The sequence below is a fragment of the Gossypium arboreum genome, chromosome 3 (genome assembly GCF_025698485.1).
Source record: "Gossypium arboreum isolate Shixiya-1 chromosome 3, ASM2569848v2, whole genome shotgun sequence".
Lineage (NCBI taxonomy): Eukaryota > Viridiplantae > Streptophyta > Magnoliopsida > Malvales > Malvaceae > Gossypium > Gossypium arboreum.
The window spans coordinates 134,222,044-134,245,273 of record NC_069072.1 but is presented as its reverse complement, the minus strand read 5'-3'; the positions used below and the strand labels follow the sequence as shown (position 1 = coordinate 134,245,273).

General features: G+C 35.6%; 4 protein-coding genes and 2 pseudogenes across 5 annotated transcripts; all 6 read left to right on the top strand.

Annotated features, from left to right (window-relative positions):
- The first annotated feature begins 4,375 nt into the window (after window positions 1-4,375).
- LOC108475527 (1-aminocyclopropane-1-carboxylate oxidase homolog 1-like) lies at window positions 4,376-5,964 on the top strand. The gene is made up of 3 exons (XM_017777498.2): window positions 4,376-5,061; window positions 5,141-5,462; window positions 5,565-5,964. Exons 1-3 carry the CDS (start codon window positions 4,520-4,522, stop codon window positions 5,814-5,816), a joined length of 1,116 nt encoding a protein of 371 aa, XP_017632987.1. The 5' UTR covers window positions 4,376-4,519; the 3' UTR covers window positions 5,817-5,964.
- A 213-nt stretch (window positions 5,965-6,177) lies between these two features.
- LOC108475622 (1-aminocyclopropane-1-carboxylate oxidase homolog 1-like) lies at window positions 6,178-7,822 on the top strand (annotated as a pseudogene).
- A 600-nt stretch (window positions 7,823-8,422) lies between these two features.
- On the top strand, window positions 8,423-8,918 carry LOC128279261 (1-aminocyclopropane-1-carboxylate oxidase homolog 1-like). The gene is made up of 2 exons (XM_053026335.1): window positions 8,423-8,485; window positions 8,613-8,918. The coding sequence occupies exons 1-2, from the start codon at window positions 8,423-8,425 to the stop codon at window positions 8,916-8,918; spliced, it is 369 nt and encodes a 122-aa protein (XP_052882295.1).
- A 5,298-nt stretch (window positions 8,919-14,216) lies between these two features.
- Window positions 14,217-14,943, top strand: LOC108475223 (1-aminocyclopropane-1-carboxylate oxidase homolog 1-like; annotated as a pseudogene).
- A 4,524-nt stretch (window positions 14,944-19,467) lies between these two features.
- On the top strand, window positions 19,468-20,559 carry LOC108474769 (1-aminocyclopropane-1-carboxylate oxidase homolog). Of its 2 annotated transcripts, none has more exons than XM_017776781.2 (2): window positions 19,468-20,040; window positions 20,165-20,559. In XM_017776781.2, exons 1-2 carry the CDS (start codon window positions 19,621-19,623, stop codon window positions 20,324-20,326), a joined length of 582 nt encoding a protein of 193 aa, XP_017632270.1. In that variant the 5' UTR covers window positions 19,468-19,620; the 3' UTR covers window positions 20,327-20,559. The 2 variants fall into 2 exon arrangements, with proteins under 2 accessions (XP_017632270.1, XP_017632271.1); XM_017776782.2 differs by having other exon boundaries at window positions 19,475-19,941.
- Window positions 20,560-21,001: 442 nt separating this feature from the next.
- On the top strand, window positions 21,002-22,688 carry LOC108474768 (1-aminocyclopropane-1-carboxylate oxidase homolog 1-like). The gene is made up of 2 exons (XM_017776780.2): window positions 21,002-21,693; window positions 21,777-22,688. Exons 1-2 carry the CDS (start codon window positions 21,152-21,154, stop codon window positions 22,366-22,368), a joined length of 1,134 nt encoding a protein of 377 aa, XP_017632269.1. The 5' UTR covers window positions 21,002-21,151; the 3' UTR covers window positions 22,369-22,688.
- The last annotated feature ends 542 nt before the right edge of the window (window positions 22,689-23,230 follow it).

Below are 23,230 nucleotides of genomic sequence, written 5' to 3'. Positions count from 1 at the left end.
TATTAACTGTATCGGGCTAATCGGATATAGTTGGCATGCCATAGGATTGGAAGTGCTTAGGGATATTCCGACTGTGTGTCGATGAGACACTATAAGTGTCAACCATCTTTATCGTTCGGATTCGTTCAAGAGGTACTCTAACCTCGATTGTGGATCATATCATATCGCTTCAATTTGTTCCGATGAGGTACTTTGTGTACCGCTACTGTTACCCTTACGGCGTATTCCGGCTTCGGCCGACAAAACACTGTATACTATCCCCGGTGTATAGGTTGGATCCGTGTATCCGTCCAGGTCTGAGTCATGTTAATAGAGATAATGAAAAGTATTAAAGATTGACTGCTACTGAATAATTGACTATTACAGAATAAACGACTGATACTGAATAAATGAATATTTCTGATTAACCGATTATTACTATTGACTGACTGATACTGAATGATAAAGATCAATTGGTTGTTACCAATGAATATTGACTGTTATTGAAATGAGAAAGTACAAAATATTGAATGAAAGGTGAATAATATTATTACTCAAATGAATTGTAAATAAAAGTACTGAAAAACTAATTGTTACTGAATAATGGACTGCTACTGAATGTCTGAATGATACTGAACACAGGTTATTACTAAATAAATATGAAAAATTGACGGATAATTAATAAACATTGAAACGGTATACATTTCATCGAAAGTGATTAACAAGATCTTAGCATTATATATCAAAAAGAAATGATTGAACTATTAGGAATAATAGATTGAATTTCTCAAGGTTTATGGATATATGATTTATTATTTACTTAAATATCGGTTTATAGAAATACTACTGAGTTCATACTCAGCGTACGGTTTGTTTACGTGCGCAGGTTAGGTTAAAGACGGATCGTCGAATCAGCATCATAAGCCGATCCCGAACTCAAAAAGGTAAAGCATGTTAATTATCGGTAATGGCATGTACCTAGGATGTCTTAAGTGTGTTATATTGGATTGTGATTGTAATAGTGAAATAAGTAAATTGATAATTGATAATGATACATGATAAGTGTTTAAAGTTAAGTATTAGATAATATATAAAATGCGTTTGGATTGGTTTGATATTGGTATTGTATGGGTTGTGGATTGAAATTTACAGGATTGGTAAATTTTTAAAATACAAGGTTCATTTTAAGTTCAAATAGTTTGTCACACGAGCGTTTGCATTGGTTGCCACGGCCGTGTCTTAAAGTCAGTTTAGTACACAGGTAGGCCACACGGACGTATGTAATAGCCGTGTTTAAAAGTCAGTGTTGCACACGGGTTAAGGACACGGGCGTGTCCCATGCCGTACAGGCATGTTAAATTAGCCACACGGGCGTGTGATACTGTTCAAAAGAAGAAAATTTAAAATTTCACGAAAAATTTACTAAGTTTTAGGATCAAATCCCAGTTTGTTTTAATTACAATTGTAAAGTACTGTGGACCCATTAAAATTATATTTAGATGGATATATTGCATTTATACTTGTTTATGTGTAAATGTACTGTAATGACTGGTAATACTCTGTAATTTTGTTCCGGTAATGGAACGGGGTTAAGGGTGTTACAAAGCTCATGTAACAAGAATTATACTTACCTAATATTTTCAATAAGTACAATAAACATTCATATATCCATTCAATGCATTATTACCCTAACATGCACAAACTCAACATTCAAGTTAGTACAATAATTTCCATGTGTCAATAATATATATACCATGATTGATGAACTCATCAATACCATGATTTCCATTCCCTTATTATTTTTCCATATTTATCCCGTTGAATTTCTCGAAATTTTCAATGGATTTTTAGAGGTACACTTTTAGTGTACAATTTCCGGGTCCGTCAATTCATATTCATGTGTGCACATTTCCATTTCAGAGAGCACACTCCCGCGAACCTCATCCTTACAACGGGATTACCAGTCTAGGCTAAATCTGCTGTAATATAAACTCATAGAGTATTGTCGGGATTACCAGTCAAAGCTAAATCCTCGCAACGACAATTACTCTAATGAGCTTGAATCAATTACCAGTCAAAGCTAAATTGGACTAATTGAGATTACCGTCCGGCTAAATCCATTTTACACATATTCTTGGAGGGCTATATCAAGATAGGATCACCCGTCTGGGTTAACTCCTTTTTACCGTCAATTCCTTTTCAGAGATCTATCGAATTTTCCTTTCATTCAACCGGGATTTCTCGATACTTGTTTGTAAACAAAAATCTACTAATCCCGAACTTTTTCCTTTCCTCGATCTAGCTTCATATTTGAATTTTCTGGATTTGGTGCAAAAATTATGGAATACCAGCTTAAAGAACCCCTCCTATGGTGTTTTGGCTGATGAGAATGAAGAAAAGTGAAGAGAAATCTAAATTTTCCTATTTAGTCCTATCTTTATTTAGTTAATTATGCAATATTCCAATTTTGCTCTTAAATCATCAAATTTCCTGCTGATTTCATGCCCTTGCCGTCCAGCCCAAATAAATTTTGGGTCTAATTGCCTTTTAAATCCTTTCTCATTAGACACTTAAGCTATTTAATCATTCTAGCAACTTTTACACCTTTTCCAATTTAGTCCTTTTCATTTATTTGACTACCTAAACATTAAATTTTTTTAACAAAATTTTAATACCACATCACTAACATTTCACAAATATTTATAAAAATATTTTCGACTCATTTTTATGAGATCAAGGTCTCAATACTTTTTTTTTTACCCAATTCCTTCAATAATTCTTTTTTTTTCTAACTAAACACTAAATCGGTAAAATTTTTCTATCGATATTTTAATACGATTTTCCTATCATATAAATACTCATGCAAAAATATTAAAATAAATTTCTCTTTAAATTGGATTTGTGGTTACAAAACCACTGTTCCGATAACCTTGAATTTAGGCCATTACATTGACTCTATTACTAATTGAACTCAGGTTATCAATATATCAAAGTAATTGAGTCACGCACATATAGCCCGTTACTTAAAATTGAGTGCACTCAATTATTAAGTTACAAATTGGTTACTTAACTATTCAACTATATTAGATTTTTTTGGGTATTTTCATTTCATGTTAGCAATTGGCAACCAAAAAAGACAAATTTGAATAATTAGATGACTACTTTGTAACTTTCTATAGTTGGATAATTAAAAAATATAAAATTGAACATTCATTTTGCAATTTTTGATAGTTGGATAAAAAAAGGGTAAATTACACCAACAATCACTCAACTTTGATGTAACTGACAGCACAGTCACTTTGATTTCAATTCAGTCACTCAACTCTCGAAAAATAACAAATCAATTCTTTTAATCATTTTCCGTTACAGATGTAATGGAAAAGTGACATGGGATCCTACTATGTAAATGACCCCAATTTAAAACCCTAGCTGGGTTGGGCAGTAAAAGAAAAAGAAGAAGTAGAGAAGAAGAAGAAGAAAAAGAAAAAAAAAAAGGAGAAGAAGATAAGAAGAGAAAAAGAATTCTAGAGTGGTTCTGCAGCAACATGAGGTTGTGGATTGTGGCGACGGCGGTGGGGCAAGTTTCAAAAAGATCAGTTTCGATAACGAGAACGATCGAGAGCTTTTCTTCGCCATAGCCGTCCAAATGCACCATCTCATCTCTATTTCTTCTTCTTCTTCTTCCCTTCTTCTTCTTTTATTGTTAACTAGCCACGTCGATAGCTCGGATCGTATAGTATTCGTACCAGATGCTTTGGACGTAGAATCTGCCATAGTTTAGGGATAATTGTTGCTGTTGCAATCGAGTTCGAACCGATGGTCGCTGCATTTGGGAGGTTGGGTTGGTAATCGAAAATGGTAGCTCATTGTGACATTTCCACAAATAGTTGGGTTGCAATATTTGTTTCTAGTCTTGGCGTCACAATAATGGCGGCCACCAGGGCATAGATTGGAAGTTGTGGTTTGGGTTTTGGCATGAAAGAATCTGGATTGGAAGAGATTGAAAGGTAGAGAATGAGACAAAAGAGATTGACGGTAGAGTGAAATAGATCACCATCTTTGAAAATAGAGGTTGTTGGGATGGAGAAAAAGAAGTATAAACATATTGGGTTATTTACGCAAAAAATAAAAATATAATGTCATTTATTAAAAGAACAGAAAATGAAAGACGAAAAAAAATAGTCACTCAATTTACCTCGTCCAATGTGACTAATTAACTAGCCGCATTATCAGCTAATTAACTGGCCATGTCAGTGGTCCCATTAAGCTTGCGATATAAAATGTTAATAGGTGGTCGATTTGTCACTTTTTAATCACCTTAGTGATTAATTTATTATTTTTTTAAAAATTAAGTAATTGAATTGAAATTAGAATAACAATTTTGATATTTATTGATGAAAAAAAAAAGAAAACCTGTGGCTACCAATGTATTACCCGTTAAAAAAAATCAAGATTTAGGTGGCTATCCTTGTTTGTCATTCCCCAAAGATTTTTTTTCTTCTCCCTGCAAGTAGGTTACCTTCAAAAACAAGAATAAACAATGGCGGCAGTCAACGCTGGTGAAGTCCAGACACCATTCGAGCCTAAATATGATCGAGCTAGCGAAGTCAAAGATTTCGACGACACGAAAACTGGTGTCAAAGGGCTTGTAGATGCCGGGATTTCGGAGGTTCCCCGAATATTTCATCAGCCACCGGATACCGTCGGGGAAACCTCCGTTCTAAGTGCCATCCAGTTTAGCATCCCTGTTATAGATCTTCAAGGAGTAAAGGAAGACCCCAGTACTCACAAGGAGATCGTTAAACAAGTCCTTAATGCATCACACGAATGGGGCTTTTTTCAAATCATTAACCATGGAATTCCAGTGAGTGTTCTTGAGGAGATGAAGGTTCGTGCACATAGATTTTACGAGCTAGATGATGAGCTCAAAAAACAGTTCTACACTCGCGATACTTCGAAAAAAGTGGTCTATAATTCCAATTTCGATCTCTTTATTTCCCCAGCAGCTAACTGGAGAGACACTGTTTATTGTGACATGGCTCCTGACCCTCCTAAGCCTGAAGAGTTGCCTGAACCATTTAGGTATATACATATACATATACATATAGTAATAACCCTGCAATGGTGAATTGTTGCTGACCTGTGTGACTTTGGTATATAGGGGTATGATAGTGGAGTACACGGACCGGATGATGAGTTTGGGTCATTTGCTGTTTGAGTTAATATCAGAATCTCTGGGGTTGAACCCTGATCATCTGGTGAAGATAGATTGTGCAAAGGGTCTCGGCCATCACTTCCATTACTATCCGGCGTGTCCGCAGCCGGAGTTGACTATCGGTGCTGGCAAGCATGCTGACAGTTGCTTCCTCACCGTGCTTCTACAAGACCATATTGGTGGCCTCCAAGTTCTTTATGAAAATCAATGGATTAATGTACCTCCAATTCCTGGGGCTTTAGTAGTTAACATTGGAGATCTTTTACAGGCAAGTCCTGTGCTTTAAACAATCAACAATTAACAATGAGATCCGAAACTATGTGACAACTGACCAATTTACTTTCTGGTTTTTCCGTGCCCTTCTTTCCAGCTTATATCGAATGACAGACTTGTAAGCGTCAAGCATAGGGTGCTCGCGAATTCGGTTGGACCTAGAATATCGGTGGCAAGCTTTTTCTCCACTTATTTTAATCCGAACCCGAGATTGTATGGTCCTATCAAGGAGTTGTTATCATCAGATAATCCTCCGAAATACAGGGAAACTACTGTGCTAGAGTTCAAGAATCACTACTATAACAAAGGCCTTGATGGAAGTTCTGCACTGCTGCATTTCAGGATATGAACCAATTCTCTCAAAAGACAATTCCAGCTTTGGTCTTTCTATGTATAACTAGAATTAGAAAATGAATAGATTGTTATATATCTGTATGTATGCATGCACGCCTACATGTATTCTATTTATAAACATGAGCAATGTCGACTGTTGAATATGCCGTTTGCTGCTATGGCCATTGAAACTTTTGTTCCAGGAATTTCTTCTTATAATTAAAAAGAATAACATCCGTTAAATATGCAATCCCGCAATCTAGATATGAGGCTTAGAAATGAGACCGTGATTTCTTCAGGGATAGAACTTTGAGGTTGCAAGTGGTGCCAAGTTGCACCACAAAATTACAAAAAGCAAGGTAAAAAAGAGACGCCATTTATATCAACTGCGGTGTGGCATTAAACAATGCTCTTCATGGGGTCACTGAAGATAATAGCATTGATAGTTATCATAAAAAAACAAATTTAGTCAACACTTCATAATCTAAAAAAAGAGGGAAAAATATTTCCATTACAGAAAACAAGAACAATCTCCTTCCTAGTTCCTCCTCTTTCTTGTCTAACAAGAAATGGGGACACTGAACACACCTGAGTATGATAGATCAAGCGAACTGAAAGCTTTTGATGACACAAAAGCTGGAGTTCAAGGCCTTGTCGATGGTGGAATCACGAAGGTCCCTCAAATATTTCATCAACAGCCTGAAAAACTCCACAAATTCCCAGTTTCAAACGATTCCCAGTTCAGTATTCCGGTCATAGACCTCGAAGGAGTGAACAAAGATCCGATTACTCGAAAGGAAGTGGTGGATAAAGTTGGGAATGCACCAAGGAAATGGGGGTTTTTCCATGTGATCAATCATGGGATTCCAGTTAGTGTTTTGGAGGAGATGAAGGATGGTGTTAGGAGGTTTTATGAGCAAGATGATGAAGTGAAAAAGCAATATTATACTCGTGATTTTACGAAATCAGTGGTTTATAACAGCAATTTCGATTTGTATACAAGTTTAGCAGTCAATTGAAGAGATACATTTTTCAGCCGTATGGCTCCTGATCCTCCAAAAATGGAAGACTTGCAACCAGTTTGCAGGTATGGTTCAACATCTATTCATTTGCTTAGTTTGCATAAATGGCCTATACTGTGATGAATAGCATCCGTTATGTCTGCAATCACGATAATGAGGTAATTCATTTGCAGGGATATAATGGTGAATTACTCGAAACAAGTGATGAATTTGGGTAATTTACTGCTGGAATTGCTGTCCCAAGCTCTTGGGTTGAAACCTGACCACTTGAAAGACATGGACTGTGGCAGGGGCCTTCTTATGCTATGCCACTATTATCCAGGGTGTCCTGAGCCAGAATTGGCTTTGGGAACAAGTAAGCATGCAGACAATGATTTCTTCACTGTGCTGCTTCAAGATCATATTGGTGGTCTCCAAGTACTTCATGAAGACAAATGGATTAATGTGCCTTGTTCTCCTGGGGCTCTAGTGATTAACATGGGTGATCTTTTACACGTTAATCCGTTGTCACTCCCGACTCTTTATTTTCCTTAAAGCACTCATGTCTAAAACTTATGTCTTGAATGCTAGTGAATATTTGGGAAATTTCAATTTATTTTTTCAGCTTATTTCGAACGATGCTTTCGTAAGCGTGGAGCACAGAGTGCTGGCAAACTCGGTCGGACCGAGAATTTCAGTTTCAGAACTTCGGACCCCAGACTGTACGGTCCTATCAAGGAACTGTTATCAGAAGAGAATCCACCAAAGTACAGGGAAACCACAGTGAGAGATTATGCTATGTACTCCAATGGAAGAGGGCTTGATGTTGATGATACTTCTCCCTTGCTGCATTTCAGGTTATGATCCCATGATATGAAATATCAGCTTAAGAACTGAATAATTTGGTAGATTTATTATGATTGAATTGTGTATTGGGCATATTTAGTTTCCTCCATGTAATGAATGTGATCATAATCAATCAAGATAAATATTGATATCGCTTTATAATTACTATTTAAAACCACGAGTTGTTATTGTATTAGATATAAATACTATGATATCCTTAAAATAAAATTTATTGGTATGATCCATCAATCGGGTTCCAACTCAATTAAGAAATTAACAAAAATTTTATTTTTTTACAAAGTAAAATTATATTATTATGAACCAAGAACACTATTAATATTGAATCTTCAATGTTACAATTTTAACCAAAGTATCATTTAATTTCTATATAAACTTTTAATGCGTTTATATAAATTTTAAATTAATCGAGTTGATAAATCTTTTTAATTTATTAACTGAATTTGATTTGAATATTAAAATTAAATCAAGTGAAAAGAAATTTAAATAAAATTAAATAAAAATTATTTAAATTAATCAAATTTTCAAATCATATTTTATCTATCTCATTTGATTTGAATTTTTAAATCAAAGTCTTTTTCAAATTAGTGGTTGTAATAGTTAGAATTTTTTTGGTCTAGATAATGACTTGTTTGTGGCCAAGTCAACGACGGCTTTGTGGAAAGGTTGCTTCCTTCATCTCCTATTAGTAACATAGACTTTATTTTGATCCAAAATTGCCTTATTACACTAACAATTTCATTCAAAAATCAACACCATGAGCTCAGAAACCAGTGAATTTCAGGTAGATTCTAACCCGGATTATGATCGTGAAAGTGAAGTAATTTGATGATACAAAAGCCGGTGTGAAGGGAATAGTAGATTCGGGTGTCACACAAATCCCTCGTATATTCATAGATCAAAGCCTTATCCTTGAGAAGAATAACACAAATTGTTCCAATAATCAGCTGGGTGCCCCGATCATAGACCTCCAAGGCATCGGTGGAGACTCGGCTCGGGGTGCCGTGGTGATTAACCAAGTTCGAAATGCTTGTGCAGATTGGGGTTTTTTTCAGGTCGTTCACCATGGGATTCCTGCAAGCGTTTTGGATGAAATGATTGATGGGATCAGTCAGTTTCATGAACAAGACACCGAGGTGAAGAAACAGTTCTATTCACGCGATGCAACTCGCAAGGTGTTGTATTTAAGCAACTATGACTTGTATAAATTGAAAGCTGCTAATTGGAGGGACAGTTTTGGTTGTATCTGTTGAAAAGTCAACAAAGGTAGGAAGCAACTTGTTAAAAAGGTGAAGCAAGTTGCACCGAATGTTGAAAAGTTTAATGGGATAATTACAAATTTGGTCCCTAATTTTTTAGGCCATTTGCAAGTTAGTCCCTGAACTTCAACTATAAATAGACCTTCTCATTTTTCATTTCAACTATCCCAACCAATCTTTCTCTCTTAGTTTTCTCTCTTCTCCCATTTGAGAATTCTTAAGGAATTCTATTTGTTTGTATTATTTTGGAGATAATAAAGTTATCATCTGGTGTTAGTGCCCGAGGACGTAGGTATAATTTACCGAACTTCGTTAAAACTCTTGTGTTTTTTCTTGTCCTATTTTTCTTTCAATATTTGAGGGTATAATAGTAGTATTTAATTGTGCTATTAAATTACTATAGAGGAATATTCTGACTAAGGAAAGACTTGGTATTTAAGAGATCCATGTGATCCACCACTCTTCCCTGGAAATTGAACTTTGTGTGATTTTTTAGTACAATAATTTACACGCTTCCGACCCTATTGAAACAACAAGTGGTATCGAGAGAAGGTTAACCGTATTATGCTCGTGGTTGCGCTTAAACCGATCTTCCACATCGTAAAAGATTTCCTTAGGTATATTGAAAGATTATGGAGAAAACGGTCGGTGTAGGAGCTTCAACATCGTCCATGTGGACAAGACCAACAATTGCAAATACAAGATTGGCCGTGGAGAACTTTGATGGCACGGGCCATTTTGGTATGTGGCAAAGTGAGGTTCTAGACGCCCTTTTTCAACAGGGTCTAGACATTGCCATTGATGAAGAAAAACCAGATGATGTACAGGAGAAAGATTGGAAGGCGATCAATCGGTTGGCATGTGGCACAATTCGATCATGCCTTTCTCGAGAGCATAGGTATGCTTTTTCAAAGGAGACTTCTGCAAATAAGTTGTGGGTGGCACTTGAAGAAATTTTTTTGAAGAAAAATAGTCAAAATAAGCTCCACTTAAAGAAAAGACTGTTTCGCTTCACTTATGTCCCAGGTACCACAATGAATGATCACATCACCAAATTTAATCAGTTAGTCACTGATTTGCTAAATATGGATGAGACATTCAAATATGAAAATTTGGCTTTGATGCTGTTGGGGTCACTTCCTGAGGAGTTTGAGTTCCTAGAAACTACTCTATTTCATGGCAGGAGTGATATATCTCTGAGCGAAGTCTGTGTGGCCTTATACAGTTATGAACAGGGAAAGAAGGACAAACAGAAAAAATCAATCAGAGATACAGAAGCTTTAGTAGTCCAAGGTCGTTCATACACTCGGAAGAAAACTCAAAAGGGGAAATCAAAGTCAAAGTCCAGACTTGGGAAAGATGACTGTGCCTTTTGTCATGAGAAAGGCCACTGGAAGAAAAATTGTCCAAAGCTGAAGAATAAGGGAAAAGCTGTTGTAGATGCTTGTGTTGCAAATCATGATACTAGTGACTCTGAACTATCACTGGTTGCATCATCATCGTCGTTCCATTCAGATGAGTGGATTTTGGATTCGGGTTGTACCTATCATATGTCCCCTAACCGGGAGTGGTTCTCTGATTTAGTAGAACTAAATAGAGGAGTTGTTTATATGGGCAATGACAATGCCAGTAAAACTATTGGGATAGATTCAATCCAATTAAAGAATCAAGATGGATCAACCGAGTTCGATCGATGTTGATGACGTGCCAGCTTGAAGAAAATCTCATCTCATTGGGAGCCTTGGAATCCAATGGTTCAGTTGTTACTATGAGAGATGGGGTTTTGAAAGTGACATCTGGCGCACTTGTGATATTAAAGGGTATCAGGAAAAATAACTTGTATTACTACCAAGGTAGTATAGTTATTGTAGCAGCTTCCGGTAACAAAGAATTGGACTCAATGCAGTTGTGGCATATGAAGTTGGGACATGCTAGTGAAAAATCCTTGCAAATTCTGGTAAAGCAAGGATTGTTGAAAGGTGCAAAGGCTTGCAAATTAAAATTTTGCGAGCATTGTGTTCTGGAAAAATAAAAGAGAGTGAAATTCGGCACTGCTATCCATAATACAAAAGGTATTTTGGAATATGTTCACTCAGATGTGTGGGGGCCTTCCAAAACACCTTCGTTGAGAGGAAAACACTACTTTGTTACTTTTGTTGATGACTTTTCCAGAAGAGTTTGGGTGTATACCATGAAAACTAAGGATGAAGTGCTTGGAGTTTTTCTTAAATGGAAAACTACGATCGAAAACCAGACTGGCAAGAAAATCAAGCGGCTTAGGACGGACAATGGAGGGGAATATAGAAGTGATCCGTTCTTCGATGTGTGCCAAGAGTATGGTATTGTTCGACACTTCACAGTTAGGGATACACCACAACAGAATGGAGTGGCAGAGCGTATGGATCGAACATTTCTGGAGAAAGTTCTATATATGTTGTCCAATGCTGGGTTGGGCAAGCAATTTTGGGCTGAGGCTGTGACATACGCTGGCCATCTTGTTAATCGTTTACCATCATCTGCATTAGAAAGAAAAACTCCTATGGAGGTATGGTCTGGAAAACTGGCTACAGATTATGATTCCTTACATGTGTTTGGATCCACTGCATATTACTATGTGAATGAGTCAAAGTTAGATCCGAGGCAAAGAAAGCTTTCTTTATGGGAATCACTTCTGGAGTGAAGGGATTTCGTCTTTGGTGCTTAGACACAAAGAAAATGATCTGTAGCAGAGATGTTACCTTTGATGAATCTGTCACATTGAAAAAAGTAGCAGATAAAGATATTCAGACGAGCAATACTCCACAGCAGGTGGAGTGTACTCCAAAACAGGTGGAGTTTGAGCAGATGGGGATTTGCCTAGTTAATAAGCCTAATTATCCAGCCACAATGGAGGAATTAGAGGTTGAAGAGGTTCTGACCCAAAAATCGTTAAGTACACCAGAACCAGTTGCAGTTGCAAGGCCACGGAGAGAAATTCATAGACTTGCTTGATTTACTGATATGGTGGCCTACGCCCTTCCCGTTGTTGATGATGATATTCCTATCACTTATCAAGAAGTAATGCAAAGCTTAGAAAGTGATAAATAGAAAAAAGCCATGGATGAAGAAATGCAGTCTCTCTGGAAGAACAATACTTGGAAGTTGGCGCAATTACCGAAAGGTAAAAGGGCAATCGGATGCAAGTGGGTATTCGCAAAGAAAGATGGATCTCCTAGCAAGAAAGATATTCGCTACAAGGCAAGATTGATAGCTAAAGGCTACGCTAAGAAGGAGGGAATTGACTACAATGATGTATTTTCCCCTATTGTGAAGCATTCCTCCATCAGAATTTTGTTGGCCTTGGTAGTACAGTTGAATTTGGAGCTAGCTTAACTTGATGTTAAGACGGCTTTCTTGCATGGTGAGTTAGAAGAGGAGATCAATATGACTCAGCCCGAAGGATACACAGATGCTGGTGGTAGAAATTGGGTTTGTAAGTTAAACAAATCGCTATATGGATTGAAGCAATCCCCGAGGCAGTGGTATAAGCGATTTGATAGCTTTATGAGAAGGCAGAAGTACACAAGAAGCAAATATGACAATTGTGTGTATTTGCAGAAGCTGCATGACCGATCTTTCATTTATCTACTCTTGTATGTTGATGATATGTTAATCGCTTCGAAGAGCCAAAAAGAGATAGATAAGCTGAAGGCTCAGTTGAATCAAGAGTTCGAGATGAAAGAGCTAGGTGAGGCCAAGAAGATTCTCGGCATGGAGATAAGTAGAGATAGACAGAGAGGCAAGCTTTGTTTGAATCAGAAGCAATATCTGAAAAAGGTATTACAATGTTTTGGTGTAAATGAAAACACAAAACATGTAAGTACCCCACTTGCTTCTCATTTGAAACTTAGTGCTCAATTATCTCCGAAAACTGAAGAAGAAAGAGAATATATGGCAAAAGTCCCATATGCTAATGCAGTTGGGAGTTTGATGTATGCTATGGTGTGTACGCGGCCTGACATTTCACAAGCTGTTGGAGTTGTGAGCAGGTATATGCATGATCCTGGAAAAGGCCATTGGCAAGCTGTGAAATGGATTCTACGGTATCTTCGAAAAACCGTAGACATTGGTTTAATTTTTGAGAAGGATGAAGCACTTGGTCAGTTTTTAGTTGGATATGTTGATTCCGACTTTGCTGGTGATTTAGATAAACGTCGTTCAACTACGGGGTAACTATTTACTCTTACGAAAGCTCCAGTGAGTTGGAAATCTACCTTACAGTCTACAGTAGCTGTGTCTACTACAGAGGCAGAATATATGGCAGTTACAAAAGCTGTTAAGGAGGCTATTTGGCTTAATGGATTGTTGAAAGACTTGGGAGTTGTTCAAAGTCACATTAGTCTATATTATGACAGTCAGAGCGCTATTCATTTAGCAAAAAATCAAGTCTATCATTCAAGAACCAAGCATATCGACGTAAGATATCACTTTGTACGGGAAGTCTTTGAAAAATGAAAAATTCTACTTCAGAAGATTCCAACAATAGATAATCCCGCAGATATGATGACCAAGGTGGTAACAACAATCAAGTTTAATCATTGTTTGAACTTGATTAACATTCTGAGAATTTGAGCACCTTCAGGTGTATGGCGCTCAAGAGCGCATTTGTAGGCACTACAAAAGATAGCTTTATCGAATTTGGGGAGTTGAAGGAAGTGTGTGAAGATGTGATTATCCTAATCAAATCTTCAAGGTGGAGATTGTTGAAAAGTCAACAAAGGTAGGAAGCAACTTGTTAAAAAGGTGAAGCAAGTTGCACTGAATGTTGAAAAGTTAAATGAGATAATTGCAAATTTGGTCCTTAATTTTTAGGCCATTTGCAAGTTAGTCCCTGAACTTCAACTATAAATAGACCTTCTCATTTTTCATTTTAACTATCTCAACCAATCTTTCTCTCTTAGTTTTCTCTCTTCTCCCATTTGAGAATTCTTAAGGAATTCTATTTGTTTGTATTATTTTGGAGATAATAAAGTTATCATCTGGTGTTAGTACCCGAAGACGTAGGTATAATTTACCGAACCTCGTTAAAACTCTTGTGTTTTTTCTTGTCTTATTTTTCTTTCAATATTTAAGGGTATAATAGTAGTATTTAATTGTACTATTAAATTACTATAGAAGGAATATTCTGACTAAGGAAAGACTTGGTATTTAAGAGATCCATGTGATCCACCACTCTTCCCTGGGAATTGAACTTTGTGTGATTTTTTAGTACAATAATTTACACGCTTCCGACCCTATTGGAACAACAGTATCATGTCTCCTGATGATACAGTTCACCCTGCAGAGTTGCCTCAAGTTTGCAGGTACGTGTTAGTACTAGGTTATGTTACTCAATTCAGCTTGTCGGCCAGAGTATCGATAGGTGACATGTATTGAGTTTTGTTGCAGAGACATAGTGATGGATTACTCCAAGCAAGTATTGACATTGGGGTTCACACTGCTTGAACTGCTGTTCGAGGCTCTTGGGCTCAACCTCGTTGCCTTAATGAGTTGGGTTGCGCCGACTTCATCGCTTCTAATGGGACATTACTATCCTCCATGTCCTCAACCGTAACTAACAATGGGAACCACCAATCACAAAGACAAGAACATCATTACCATTCTTCCGCAAGATCAAATGGGTGGCCTCCAAGTTCTTCATCACAATCATTGGATTGATGTCCCTTGCATACCTGGAGCTTTGGTAGTAAATGTTGGAGATCTTCTACAGCTTATATCAAACGACAAGGTCAAAAGCGTGAATCACAAGGTGTTGGCGAAACGAGCAAGGCCTAGAATATCAGTGGCATGTTTTCTGAGAATACAAGCAAATAACAAAGGAAATGAATCGACACTTTATGGACCAATCAAGGAACTGTTGTCTGAAAACAATCCTACAATCTACAGAGAAATCTTGATCAATGACTATTTGTCACAACATTACTCAAAAGGGCTCAGCGGTAGCGGTTCACTTTCACATTTCAAGTTGTCTGAAAATTAGTCTACGTAAGATCATTGCAGACAAAACTTATGAGTTGCAGAAGAGATAGTAGTTCTTAATTACTTTTTGAATAATTTAAATTTGTATGCATATATGATGAACAAGTTAAGCACAAGTATGTTCTGCCTTTGTCCCTGTCCGTACATTGCTCTGTTTTTAATCTTTATGAAGAAAAAATAGTGGATAGTGAAAAGTATGGGACCAAGCAGCTATCACTGGTATCATCGTTTTCGACGTGGCTGATTAATAAACAAATTTCCATCCTTTTCTGAATCGTTTTTTTCGAAATTGAATAAAAGGAATTGATTAATTATAAAAATATTCAGGTGTAAAATCTTATATAAGAATGATCTATTTTATACAGTGATTATTAATGCTGCTAACTTGACTGGCAGTATCATCCCTCATCATTACCCAATGATTATATATTTTAAAAAAAATAATTATTTTTGTGCCGTTACTGTGTCTAATGACACCAATATGTATTTTCTCAAATACCCTTTAAAAATACGGGTAACTAGGGAGGAAAAAATTAATATTTTAATAGGTGTCGTTTTCTTCTTTAGCGGCAGCAGAGAAATTTTATTTTTAAAAATGTCAAATAAAAAGTCAATATACTTTTTGGTGCCGCCATTCTTCTTGGTGGCACTGGTGTCTTTTCTAAAAAAATAAATTTTTATGTCGTTGATCTATTAGGTAACCCTGTTAAAATTTTTTAAAAACTTAATAATATGAACATTAAAAATTCTGACTAAACTCATTGAAAAATTTCATTGCATCGCTAAAGAAGTGAGTAGTAAAACAAGACAAAACCCACAAAAAATAAACATGGAAAAGAAATATATACCTAGAAAAGTTTTTTTTGCAAGAGTAGAGTAATGAAGCGAAAACTTTGAAATCTTCACTCTTTAAGAAAATATATTGAGAATGAAAATTTAAGAAAAATTGAAAGTTTGTTTCAAAATAAAACTTCTTTTTGAATATTTCAGCAACATATAAAGTTGAACCCAATTTTATTATAAAAATAATTATTAGTTCTATTCAATGTCTTGTAAGTTGAACACATTTAAAATACTTTAACTTTTAATCGTATGTAGATTCTTAAGATAATATTTTAGAATAAATTACTTGTATTGAGAATTAAAATATTGTCTCAAGAATCTACATTGAATAGAACTATAAAGGATACAAGAGATCAATGTTATGAAAATGCAATGTGGTTTTCACGGGGAGGATCTTTGGGAGCAACCATTAAAGGAGGAGAGTGAACAGATTGCCCATGTTTATTTTAAGGACATGCTGGTTGGGTTCAAGAGATTGATAGGGCAGGTGGTGCAGGACAAGGATGAGGATGATGTTTAGTTGCTTGAGGGGGACATGATTGTTGGAATAGAGGACAACATGTCGACGATTATATTTTCTGGTCGTGTTCACTAGATTTTGTATAAGAGTATGTTAAAAACGATCATGGATTTATAGAATGATTATTATTTGGTTAAGCCACAGGAGGTTATGTTTGAACTTTTACTGAAGGTCCGTGGATAGTGTTTGGTCATTATCTCACGGTGCAACCTTGGTCTGAATATTTTTCCATGAGTTAACCATTCTCATCTAGTGTCGTCGTATGGATTCGATCCCCAAGTGTTTTGGGCTTTATGTATAGAAGAAGTGTAATTAAGTTGATTGGGGAAATAGTTTGCGGGGCAAGTTTGTTCGTTTGGAATTTATGGTTAACCTGAATAAACCATTACTATCTAGGATTAAAGTAGATGGTCAAGTGTAAAGGGTGGAGTATGAATCTCTTCCTAACACATGCTTTGTGTATGGTCACTATGGTCATATGAAAAAGTTGTGTCCGGCTTTTTATTTTCAGGAGAAGCAAGGAGGTGATGATGTTGTATTGCATTCGGTTACACTCCCAGTGGACTTAAGGTTAATCATGAAGGGATCGAAGAGTATGGTCCTTGGATGGTAGTTGATTTGTGTTCAAGGAGAGCTAATCGGAGTAAGGGCTCTGACAAGGATGACAAGGTAAGTGCAAATCTTCAGGGATCCCGATTAATGCTCTGCAAGATTTAAGGGAAAATGAATTAGGGAATGTGCAGATTTCTAAGTGTGGAATTATTGCTAAATCTAAGGGAAAAGGTTTGGCCATTTATGATAATCCATTGGGGTCGGTGATTCAATTATGGATCGTGACAATGGGAAGGGATTTGGGTCGTGTTGATTTGTTAAGGCCTCTGAGATTGTCAACAGGAAAGGCTGTGTCTTTGGGGACTCGTCTAATAGGTCTAGCGGGTCCACTATTAATTCTACTATTAATAAGGGAATGGGCCAGATTGGGAATGATATGTTTTCTTTGGTTAATTTAGGGGTTAATGCCCAACTTGAAGATAAGTGAACTTCGTTGCAAGATAACACTTCATGACAAATTGAATTGACGATGATTGGGGCTAGAGGTGTGCATGGGCCAGGCCACCCGGCCCGACCCGAAGGCCCGCCTGAAATGTGGGAGGGTTTGGGCAAAAATATAGGCCCGAAAAATAGGCTTAGGCAAAAAAATAAGGCCCGTTTAAAAAACGAACTGAGCCTCGGGTAAGGCATTTTTTACTCGGGCCATGCTCGAATTCACTAAATAACAAAAAAAATTATTTTTTAAAAAATTATTTTCTTATTATTTTCTCCCTATTTTGCTACTATTTTACTATTATATTGCTACTATTTTGTTGTTATTGTTTGGATATTGTATAAAACTTATTTTATTGTTAATTTTTTATTATTTTAAAGATATTTGTTAATTTTATTATTATTTTATAGGCATTTGCTTGTTAAGTTGTATCTATTTTAGTGTTATTTAAGTATACATATTTTTAAATTTTATTTTCAATTTGTTGAGAAATATTTATTTTGATGTTTTTACTATTTTTGATGGTTTATATATATTTTAAAATTATATAAACATAATATAAAAATTAATATAGGCGGGCTAAGTCGAGTTTGGGTTTTAACATTTTTATTCGGGCCAAGCTTGGGCAAAATTTATGCCTATTTTTCGGGCGCGACGGGCCTGGGCCTAGCAAACAGGTCTAAATTTTTAGTTGGGCTCGACCCGAACCCGGCCCGGCCTAGCCCATGCACACCTCTAATTGGGGGGTCTAGTTCGTTGGTGGAAAAAATCATGAGGACCACGCTTAATGTGGATAATCATTCTGTGAAAAAAATGTGATTGTTATAACTATTAAAAAAATATTTTTTAAAAAAGGGTGGCCGAAAAAGTTGTTATTACAACTATTAAAAAAGATTTTTTAAAAATGTATACAACTTTTTCAATAAAGGGTGGCTATTACAACTTTATTTCATTCAACTTTTTCAATAAACGGTGGCTGTTAAATCTTTATTTTAAGGGTGAAGTGTCTTAATTACAACTAAAAGAAAATATTTTAAATTTATTTATTTTTTCTAAACCTCTGTTCATCAATCAATTCAACGGACATTTTATTTAGAAACTTTTTAATAATCACAGTTTTCCTTATAATAATCACTTTTTTTAAAAAATTAAATTGATCATTTATCAGCTTTATTATAGAGGAAGGGATGTTGTTGGAGAAGAAAGAGAAAAAAAAGGAAAGAGCTTTATTATGAGATTTTAGTAACGGTGATGATGTTTCTTCTTCTTTGTCTCACGCTTATAAAAGTGTATTTCTTTTTGCTGCACTAGATCCAAGTTTTCATTCTAGAGAATGGATGACAAAATTATTTGTTTTTTTTTTAAATTTGGTGCCACATGATAGAACGACAATACACAATTTTTTTTTTAAATTTATTTAGTGCAGCCATAGAAGCTGGCCACCCATTAAAAAATATATTTTAAAAAAAATCTCTAGTGTCGCCAAAGAGGTCGGTGACACCAATTATTTTTTTTTTTCTTTTTTCTCCTAAATATTCGTATTTTTTATGGGTATGTAGAAAAAAAATACATACTAGTGCCACTGGATATAATGGTAGCACACAAAAATATATTTTTTTTAAAAGAATGATAATTGCCTGATGATGAGGGGGTGATGTCACCAATGGGTATAACGACATCAGCGTGCACCGTAGAAAACAAATCATTTTCGTACAATATTTTGGTGTTGAGTTATTTTCATAATTAATTATTTTATTTAGGTCAATTTAAATAAAAAATTAAATAAACCTCAAAACTCAAAATCAAAACAAATTTTTTTAAAATTTTAAAAATCGAATTTAGAGATGAGATGGAAGAAATTAGTTTATCATTAAAAATTTTGTTGGGTTAGTATCAAGTTTAAAAAAAATTATCTTACTCTGTTATGATATATTTACAAAATACATCTCTTTTAATTTTATAACTATTTTCCTGTTTTTAATTATAATTCCATAATTTTATAAGATGACTAACATATATTGTAATTTTATAAATATTATTAATTTTAAGGTTTTATAATGCATGGTTTAATTTTGTAAAATTTAATAGATTATAATTTCGGAGCATGGGACCAAGCAGCTATCATCAGTCTTATCGTTTTCGACGTGGCTGATTACCATCCGCATTACTGATAAACAAATTTCCATGCTTTCTAACCTCATTTGTCATTCTCAGAAAATTTCAAATGCTTTTGTTACATTAAAACGGAAGGAACAAAACACAGTTAAAAAATGGTGGTCACCAGTGGAGCTGAAGTTCATGATGATTCCAACAACTACGACAAAGAAAAGGAACTGAAAGCATTCGACAATTCAAAAGCCGGTGTCAAAGGTCTGGTAGGTGCTGGAATCACTAAGGTTCCTCGTATGTTCATCCGTTCAGACATTTCATCGAACACTTTAGAGACAACCAAGAAAACCCAATACAATATTCCAGTTATTGATCTACAAGGGATCGAAGATGATCCACGGCGGCATAAAGAGATCAGTGACCAAGTCAGGCATGCATCAGAGACATGGGGCTTCTTCCAGATTGTCAACCATGGGATACCTGTAAGTGTTCTTGAAGATCATATTGGTGGTCTCCAAGTACTTCATGAAGACAAATGGATTGATGTGCCTTGTTCCCCTGGGGCTCTAGTGATTAACATGGTTGATCTTTTACACGTTAATCCGTTGTCACTCCCGACTCTTTATTTTCCTTAAAGCACTCATGTCTAAAACTTATGTCTTGAATGCTAGTGAATATTTGGGAAATTTCAACTTATTTTTTCAGCTTATTTCGAACGATGCTTTCGTAAGCGTGGAGCACAGAGTGCTGGCAAACTCGGTTGGACCGAGAGTTTCAGTTTCAGAACTTCGGACCCCAGACTGTACGGTCCTATCAAGGAACTGTTATCAGAAGAGAATCCACCAAAATACAGGGAAACCACAGTGAGAGATTATGCTATGTACTCCAATGGAAGAGGGCTTGATGTTGATGATACTTCTCCCTTGCTGCATTTCAGGTTATGATCCCATGATATGAAATATCAGCTTAAGAACTGAATAATTTGGTAGATTTCTTATGATTGAATTGTGTATTGGGCATATCTAGTTTCCTCCATGTAATGAATGTGATCATAATCAATCAAGATAAATATCGATATCGCTTTATAATTACTATTTAAACCCACGAGTTGTTATTGTATTAGATATAAATACTATGATATCTTTAAAATAAAATATATTGGTATGATCCATCAATCAAGTTCCAACTCAATTAAGAAATTAACAAAAGTTTTATTTTTTTACTAAGTAAAATTATATTATTATGAACCAAGAACACTATTAATATTGAATCTTCAATGTTACAATTTTAACCAAAGTATCATTTAATTTCTATATAAACTTTTAATACATTTATATAAATTTTAAATTAATCGAGTTGATAAATCTTGTTTAATTTATTAACTGAATTTGATTTAAATATTAAAATCAAATCAAGTGAAAATAAATTTAAATAAAACTAAATAAAAATTATTTAAATTAATCAAATTTTCAAATCATATTTTATTGATCTCATTTGATTTGAATTTTTAAATCCTAAGTCTTTCGGTTGTAATAGTTAGAATTTTTTGGTCTAGATAATGGCATGTTTGTGGCCAAGTCAACGACGGCTTTGTGGAAAGGTTGCTTCCTTCATGTCCTATTAGTAACATAGACTTTAGTTTGATCCAAAATTGCCTTATTACACTAACAATTTCATTCAAAAATCAACACCATGGGCTCTTCCGGTGAATTTCGGGTAGATTCTAACCCGGATTACGATCGCGAAAGTGAAGTAAAGGCTTTTGATGATACAAAAGCCGGTGTGAAGGGAATAGTAGATTCGGGTGTCACACAAATCCCTCGTATATTCATAGATCAAAGCCTTATCCTTGAGAAGAATAACACCGATTGTTCCGATAATCAGCTGGGTGTCCCGATCATAGACCTCCAAGGCATCGGTGGAGACTCGGCTCGGCATGCCGAGGTGATTAACCAAGTTCGAAATGCTTGTGCGGATTGGGGTTTCTTTCAGGTAGTTCACCATGGGATTCCTGCAAGCGTTTTGGATGAAATGATTGATGGGATCCGTCGGTTTCATGAACAAGACACCGAGGTGAAGAAACAGTTCTATACACGCGATGCAACTCGCAAGGTGTTGTATCTAAGCAACTATGACTTGTATAAATCGAAAGCTGCTAATTGGAGGGACAGTTTGGGTTGTATCATGTCTCCTGATGATCCAGCTCATCCTGCAGAGTTGCCTCAAGTTTGCAGGTACGTGTTAGTACTAGGCTATGTTACTCGAATTCAGTTGTCAGTTGTATCGTATAGGTGACATGTATTGAGTTTTGTTGCAGAGACATAGTGATGGATTACTCCAAGCAAGTATTGACATTGGGGTTCACACTGTTTGAACTGCTGTCTGAGGCTCTTGGGCTCAACCCTGGTTGCCTTAATGATTTGGGTTGCGCCGACTTACTGTTTGTAATGGGACATTACTATCCTCCATGTCCTCAACCAGAACTAACAATGGGAACCACCAATCACAAAGACAGTAACATCATTACCATTCTTCTGCAAGATCAAATGGGTGGCCTCCAAGTTCTTCATCACAATCATTGGATTGATGTCCCTTGCATACCTGGAGCTTTGATAGTAAATGTTGGAGATCTTCTACAGCTTATATCAAACGACAAGTTCAAAAGCGTGAATCACAGGGTGTTGGCGAAACGAGCAGGGCCTAGAATATCAGTGGCATGTTTTCTGAGAATGCAAGCGAATAACAAAGGAAATGAATCGACACTTTATGGACCAATCAAGGAACTGTTGTCCGAAAACAATCCTCCAATCTACAGAGAAATCTTGATCAAGGACTATCTGTCACAATACTACTCGAAAGGGCTCAGCGGTAGCGGTTCGCTTTCACATTTCAAGCTGTCTGAAAATTAGTCTACGTAAGATCATTGCAGGCAAAACTTAAGAGTTGCAGAAGAGATAATAGTTCTTAATTACTTTTTGAATAAATTAAATTTGTATACATATATGATGAACAAGTTAAGCACAAGTATGTTCTGCCTTTGTCCCTGTCCTTACATTGCTCTGTTTTTAATCTTTATGGAGAAAAAATAGTGTATAGTGAAGAGCATGGGACCAAGCAGCTATCACTGGTATCATCGTTTTCGACGTGGCTGATTAATAAATAAATTTCCATCCTTTTCTGAATCCTTTTTTTTAGAAATTGAATAAAAAGAATTGATTAATTATAAAAATGATTCATGTGTAAAATTGAATTATCTATTTTATATAGTGATTATTAGTGCCGCTAACTTGACCGGCGGTATCATCCCTCATCATTACCCAATGATTATTTATTTTAAAAAAATAATTGTTTTTGTGCTATCACTGTGTCTAATGACACCGGTATGTATGTATGTGTTTTCTTAAATAATTGGGAGGAAAAAAATTAATATTTTAATAGGTGTCGTTGTTTTTCTAGCGGCAGCGGAAATTTTTTTTTTTTAAAGTACCAAACAAAAAGTCAATATACTTTTTGGTGCCGCCATTCTTTTTGGTGGCACTAGTGTCTTTTCTAAAAAAATAATTTTTTATGTCGTTGGTCTATTAGGTAACTCTGTTAAAAATTTTTAAAAATTTAATAATATGAACATTAAAAACTTGACAAAACTCATTGAAAAATTTCATTGCAACGTTAAATAAGTGAGAAGTAAAACAAGACAAAACCCACAAAAAATAAACATAGAAAAGAAATATATACCTAGAAAAGTTTATTTTGCAAGAGTAGAGTAATGAA

Excerpts from the sequence above, each read along its gene's own strand:
- LOC108475527 (XM_017777498.2), top strand. The coding sequence starts at position 4,520 with ATGGCGGCAGTCAACGCTGGTGAAGTCCAGACACCATTCGAGCCTAAA. Across the intron at positions 5,062-5,140 it reads GAGTTGCCTGAACCATTTAG|GGGTATGATAGTGGAGTACA; the intron begins GTATATACATAT and ends TTTGGTATATAG. Across the intron at positions 5,463-5,564 it reads ACATTGGAGATCTTTTACAG|CTTATATCGAATGACAGACT; the intron begins GCAAGTCCTGTG and ends CCTTCTTTCCAG.
- LOC128279261 (XM_053026335.1), top strand. The coding sequence starts at position 8,423 with ATGAGCTCAGAAACCAGTGAATTTCAGGTAGATTCTAACCCGGATTAT. Across the intron at positions 8,486-8,612 it reads ATTATGATCGTGAAAGTGAA|CTGGGTGCCCCGATCATAGA; the intron begins GTAATTTGATGA and ends TCCAATAATCAG.
- LOC108474769 (XM_017776781.2), top strand. The coding sequence starts at position 19,621 with ATGGTGGTCACCAGTGGAGCTGAAGTTCATGATGATTCCAACAACTAC. Across the intron at positions 20,041-20,164 it reads GGGCTCTAGTGATTAACATG|CTTATTTCGAACGATGCTTT; the intron begins GTTGATCTTTTA and ends TTATTTTTTCAG.
- LOC108474768 (XM_017776780.2), top strand. The coding sequence starts at position 21,152 with ATGGGCTCTTCCGGTGAATTTCGGGTAGATTCTAACCCGGATTACGAT. Across the intron at positions 21,694-21,776 it reads GAGTTGCCTCAAGTTTGCAG|AGACATAGTGATGGATTACT; the intron begins GTACGTGTTAGT and ends GTTTTGTTGCAG.